This window comes from Olea europaea, unplaced genomic scaffold (genome assembly GCF_002742605.1).
Source record: "Olea europaea var. sylvestris unplaced genomic scaffold, O_europaea_v1 scaffold638, whole genome shotgun sequence".
NCBI lineage: Eukaryota > Viridiplantae > Streptophyta > Magnoliopsida > Lamiales > Oleaceae > Olea > Olea europaea.
The window spans coordinates 27,718-34,401 of record NW_019264746.1 but is presented as its reverse complement, the minus strand read 5'-3'; the positions used below and the strand labels follow the sequence as shown (position 1 = coordinate 34,401).

The window sequence follows — 6,684 nt, the reverse complement described above, 5'->3', positions numbered from 1 at the left end:
TCCCAAAAAATTGATTTTTTGACCGTTATTTTACTATTCAAGCCGTAATTTTTCACTTCTTCTCTCACATGTAGACCCCACTTTTCTTCTAACGGTCAAAAAATCAATTCTCAAAATCCCTACCAAATGGGACCAAAATTTATAAGAACGATAGTTGATTCATATTGGTTCTTGAAGAATCAATATGTGACTGGTTCATTTCTCTCTCAATTTCGGTTATTCCAACTGGTCTAATATTATTTTCAGAAGATTGATTCATACTCTACGTTCCATTAATATTTTTAAGTTTATTCGTTGTGCTTGTAATTGAATATGTTTTGACTTCTCAAATAGAGTTTTTAATTTTTGTAGAATGTGGACAATCAATTTTTAATTCAGAAAAAAAAAAAACTACTCTCTTTTTATGTCACGTACTATTGCTTCTCTCATACTACACTTCGCATGTGATTATGCATAGGACTAAGGACTTATATAATTCATATGCTAACCCTTCATTTCCACGCTAAATAACTTAACTTTAACTTGAATTGCACTTTTATCATGCACATCTTTTGGGTAGCCAATAATTCAGGTGAATACGTTATATATCGAGAATATATATAGTTCCATTCATTCGAGGCAACGCAAGATGCATGTTGCTCACGAGAGAAGAGATTCCCTCTATGAATTTTCGTCGATACTTTATGGAATCTAGGATTTTAAGGTTACTCTGCGTAGAACTCATGAATTGCTTTTTATTGAACTTGAGAACGATGGGTAGAGATCACGAGAGAAATGAATTGAAGAGTACTCACAATGCGAAAAGAAAAACTTGTTTTCCATAATAAATTCTATAACCCTTATTATAGAATTTCTATTATTACGACAATATGAATAATAATTGCAAAAGGATTAAAAAAATCTTCTTGTAATTATATACTTCTTGCAAAAATTAAAAACAACAATATTTTGTTACTAAAATTTTAAGTATAAGATGTATTTACATACGTGTATCGAAGCATATTTCTTAATCAATTCGAACACAATTAATATGCAAATTAAATCGTTTCGATAATATAAGAAAGGAAGATGAGTAGATCTTGTATTAAATCTTATTTAATTTAATTTAATTTAACCCAAGACGTGAAAAGCTTGACTTAAATAAAGTGTCTTGGAAGCAGTATTCCTGAAAGAAGGGCATTACAAATTTGTCAAGATTACTCTCTCTCTCTCTCTCTCTCTCTCTCTCTCTCTCTCTCTCTAAAAGTATACATTCCAGCAAGCTTTCTCCCTCTAAAAGTGATTATATACCCTTTTTTGTAGAGCATAGTTTGGCAAACAACTAGGGATGAAAGGGAATAGTGAAGAAAAATTAATGAAAACATATTGGATAAGGCCTGTTTTTCAGAGGCATTCTTTTGGATCAAAATGGAGATTAATGAAGAAGAAAGCTAGTTCAAAATCCACTCTTCTTGTTTACTCCTTCTTTCTACTTGCTCTGCTGTTTTTGGCTGCTTGGATTGACCTAGTAAGTATCTCTTTCATGCATGTTTTTTTCTCTTTGTTTTGGGTTCGATTAGTGTCTTAAGCCTCTTAAGTATAGAGATATATGGTGTTTCAAATAGTCGACGCCAAATTTATTGACACGTGATAATGTTATTTAGCACCAGTTCGGTTGAACATCAATCAATGTGCCCGCAAGTCATAAATCCTAATAAATGAGTTATAAATCATCGTATTGAATTTAACTTATAATTTAATGATATAAGTGATGTCAGCTAAAATGTTGTTAAATACCAGTAATACTAAAGTCCCGTTTGGCCCCCATTAAATTTCATCAAATTAAAATAAAATTTTCTCTTTCCTATTGCCAACCACACAATCTTCAATAAAATAATATTACACGTAAATCGAAAACTTTTCATCTTTTACAACCATCAATTTTTCAAAAAAATATTATTACTCCATTATAATCTAAATTAATGGGGGCCAAACGGGGGCTAAATAACATTACTCATTGATTCAAGTTCAAAAAATTTCAAGATTTTTGCAGATGTTTTCCCTTTCTTTTGAGTTTTCTAGGAGTTTCAAGGTTGTTCAGTAAATAGAGAATAGACTTGTCATTATAAATGGTTCAAAATTTGCTGCAAATTTTATTTATTTATAATAATAATAAAAATATATATTATTATTGTTGTTGCTGTTGTTGTGTTTAATTATAAGAATTTAAACACACTTCAACACAGAAATATCTAGTGTCGAGATTGAACTAAGTGGATATAGAGATTTTGTATATTCGACTACAAATTTGTTGATAACCTTTAAGAATTTTAAAATTTCTTCAGTTTTCTTCTATTTCTTTTGCATTTTACCAAAAATTGGTGGTATAAATATTTGCTCATAAATTCCGTCAATAAGAACTATAAATATTTGCTATAAAACTTCTATACAGAAAAGAACAAAAAACCTTGCAATGAAAATTATTTATGTATTCCAAGGTATTTTTATTTTTGTTATTTATTTATTTATTTACCATGCAAGGTTTATTTATAAAAAGTATTTGTCACAATAAAGATGAAATTGTTATTTCCCCAATAGCCGTCACCATGCATTCAACCATAAAAAATGCCAAAGGTCTCTTTACAGCTGCGGATTTTTATGCCATGATCTTTATATATGTAACTTGAGATTTCTGTTTTATTTTTAAGATTTCTGCTCTGTATAGGAATAATAAAATAAGATTGCTCTAACACTTGTGGCATGAGTTTTCATCTGTTAGGAAGGAAATCCCTCTCCAATGCACTTTTAGCATGTAATTAATAGAAAATTTTACGGTAATTATTATTGCTGGATAGCTATTATTCCCCATTTTTTAAAACTCATTTTTCTTCAAAATTTTATACGACAACTTTATATCCAATGGCCCTTATTGTTCCCCATTTTCTAAAACTCATTTTTCTTCAAATTTATTTTCAGAAATGCATTTTCAATCATACGTTTTATGGAATCCAAAACTTTATAAGTTTTTCAGTTATATATATCATCAATTTCAATTTGCTTAAAAAAAACTAATTTTTAACTAAACCGAGCAGGGTTAATTGTCTTTCTATTTTTAGCATTTTCTTTTTTTTTTTAATCTTTTAACGAATTTAAAATTGTAAATCCCTGTTTGGCTGCAATTTTCTAAAAAATAATTTTCTCCCAAACTCATTTTCAACCACACATTTTATAGGATCTACATCTTTTATCGACTTTTTGGTCACAACATTTTATAAACTTTTATCAAAATTTAAATATTGATTTATTTTTTTGTTTATAGGGTAATAAATAACGTCTCTTAAAGAACGATATAGGAAAATGGGAAGATTGTGATTTTTTTTTAGCATGATGTGAGGTTCTGAATACACTTATTAGTATTTTTCTAAATGGTAGTTTAGAGTAGAATGATAATGTTATGAATTGGACCAGATGTGTAACCACTTTATGGAAAGCGGAACAATTTTGACATCAATTTGTTATGAAAAGATAAGAGATTTAGACAATTATAAGAAGTGAAGATATCAAGAACACGAGTAATATAATTTGCAGAAGATTGAGATTTTATTATAATATGAAAAAAGAGAACAAATATTAAGTGTTTACAATATTTCTGACTTGTAATAATGTTAAACAACCCAACTAAATTGTAAATAAGAGCAAAATATGTATAAGGAGCAATTCAAGTCCTAAAAGTAGTGTTGTAGGTAAAATAGAATGTCAAAAAGTTTCCTTATATTGATTTCTTTAAGTCTAATACAAATTCTAACTCCCAATAGATTTATAAATAGAATTTTAACTGGAATTTGTCCAATAGATTTAAAAAGTATTCCAAATAGAATTTCTCTTAATGCGCACTTTAATTAAAACTCTCAATTATCTTCAACAAAGTATTCGGGTCACATGCAAATTCTACCAAATAGTGTTGACCATTAATGATGAATGCCCACCTAGTTATATGTTTAGGGCATACATTCTTGACCAAAAAAATTGTCCATTTTTTAAAAGACTACACTACTATCAAGACTTTGTCACGTTTGCTTAAAATCAAGTTCACACGTACTTTTTGATAGCATATGCTTGATGTATTAATTAAATTAAAGAAGATTGAATAAAATAACTAATAATCTCAAATGTCAAGTTTTTGTCAATAGTCTCAAGAACAATTTATAAACTCGAAAAGAGTGGTGTATTTTTAATATCCCTCGAGTTTGAATAATAATTAGTAGCAATTTTATGGTAGTTTAGATCTTAGAATAGGAAAAATAGTTTTGTCCATCTACATGCCTCCGTATTGGTATCAAAGTAGGACATGTTGTTCAAGGACAACCAAAATTAGAAAATCAGTAGACAAGTCAGACAAAGAAACTAAAACAATAGTATATATTTCGCCCCAACACAATATCGAATGAGCTAAGATGGGTTACAGATAAATGTGATGAGCCGAGCCAAGACAAATCAACCAAAATCTTATATGTAGGATGTTCTAGGCCTCTCTACCACCAATTTGGTCCTACTCAACTCACACTTTTTTGCCATTCTAGTTTTACGAAGGGAGTACTTTCTCCATAAAAAAATGTCCGAACATAAACATCAACAATTCTACTTTCAAGAAACCTCTTCCACCAAATATATATATATATATATATATATATATATATATATCTTTTAATTTAATGTACTTTTATTTAGTCCGTGGTTGATGGCCATTATTTTTGACAAAACATTTGTTTTGAATAGTGAATTTTTGAAAAATGTTTAATTAAAAATTAGACAAAATGCATGGAAAATATGTGGGCAATACCTCTCAAACTTTACATATAAAATATTTTATTTTATGAATGTATTATTAACAATGAATACTTAAATAAAGAGCATCTTATGTATAGTAGAAAGTATATTTAAATTTAGAAAATAATTTTATTTATACACTTCAACAAGTTGTCTACTTTGATTTTTTATTTTGTTTTTTCCAATGAACATTTAATAATTTCTACACATATTTTATTTGAAGTATAATTTTTTATATATTAATGACCAATCAATTCAAAAGTAATTTAAAAAATTTAAATGGTAGAGAATTGAAATTTGTAATATATTAAATGTAATAATTGTACATTAAGAATAGAAAGTGAGTTTGGATCTCTAAATTTGGAGAGCCAAATACAATTTTTTGAAGTTCATTTTTAAATATTGACTCTTCAAATTAAAAAAATATTTTGTGTTTAAAGAATTTATTGAAAATACTCTTTAAACTAAAAATTTTGAAATAATGGTTAGTGGCCTAATTCAACCTTTTTTCAGGCTAAATACGCAGGCAATACCTCTCAAAAAGCCCTCCAAATTTTTAGCAGAACTCCATCAAATCCAAATCTCGAGTTCCCTCTAGATTGCTCTATATGGAACCAAACCAATACATGCCCAAAAAACTACCCAACTTCATACAAACTCTCCAATCCAAACTCTTCATTAAACCCCAAATGCCCAGAATTTTTCCGATGGATTCCCGAAGATTTGAGGCCATGGAGAGAGACGGGAATCACAATGGAAATGGTTGAAAAAGCACGCAAAACTGCCCATTTCAGATTGGTGATTTCGGATGGGAAAATTTACGTGGAGAAATTCAGACAATCGATTCAGACTAGGGCTTTGTTTACATTGTGGGGAATTGTACAGCTGATGAGGCGGTACCCTGGGAAATTGCCTGATTTGGAGCTCATGTTTGACTGTAATGACCGGCCGGTGATTCAGGCGAAGCACTACCGGCAGCCGGATTCTGGGCCTCCGCCACTGTTCCGGTACTGTTCAGATTGGAAGAGCTTGGATATTGTATTCCCGGATTGGTCATTCTGGGGCTGGTAATGCTTCTCTATTCCTTAATTTCTACAATGCCTAATATGAACGTATGAATAGTATGCTTTTGATTAATTTTTTTATTGGGAAGTACTTTCCTAATACAATTTCTATTGCCGTATAGTCTAAAAGCTTAGATGAGACACATTTATTTATCTAAGTTTAAGTAGAGGGAATTTATTTTGTCATCAAAGACTTTTAAACATGTCCACAATTTTCAATTTTGAGTTAATGTCATAAAATAATAACACTTTGTCTAGACAATGTGCTTGGATAAAAATATTGGCAAGTGAGATCTTAAAAATTTAGTATAAGTTCAATGTAAAAATGAATTATTTGTGTGGATCTCACCCTAATTACCCATCTATCTTTCCAATGAGGGGTGTTACGATAAGTTCAAGAAAAATCAGCCGTTTTGTTTCACAAAAATATGAAATAAGATACTGAAAAATGAAAGAAAACATAAAAGAAAAAATGCAAGAACACAATATTTTCGCCCTAAGGCAAGAGGTTCGGAACCGGAGTCCCTAATCCCCTTTTGAGCTTCCGCCACCAGAAGAAATCACTATATTAGCCGGAATCTAAAAGAGTACAGTTCACAGTTCATGGCACTCAGGCGAAATCACACCAAGATTTCGCATACAACAAACCCACTGAATGTACATCGAACATCCACTCAAGGATTGAACCATATGAAACCACTCAAGATCTACTATGGGTTGTAACAAAATCAATCTACAAAAGGGCTTTTGTTTGAGTGCTAAAATGAAACGAAGAACCAGTGAATCAGAGAGAACAGAGAGTTCGAGAGAGAAA

General features: G+C 30.1%; 1 protein-coding gene across 1 annotated transcript in view; it reads left to right on the top strand.

Annotated features, from left to right (window-relative positions):
• The first annotated feature begins 1,219 nt into the window (after positions 1–1,219).
• LOC111389995 (protein O-glucosyltransferase 1-like) overlaps positions 1,220–6,684 on the top strand; it is a 13,647-nt gene continuing 8,182 nt past the window's right edge. Inside the window, exons 1-2 of the mRNA XM_023014982.1 lie at positions 1,220–1,507; positions 5,320–5,873. Coding sequence (XP_022870750.1) covers positions 1,328–1,507; positions 5,320–5,873 — 734 coding nt within the window. The 5' untranslated portion in view covers positions 1,220–1,327. The remainder of the gene's footprint in view (positions 1,508–5,319; positions 5,874–6,684) is intronic.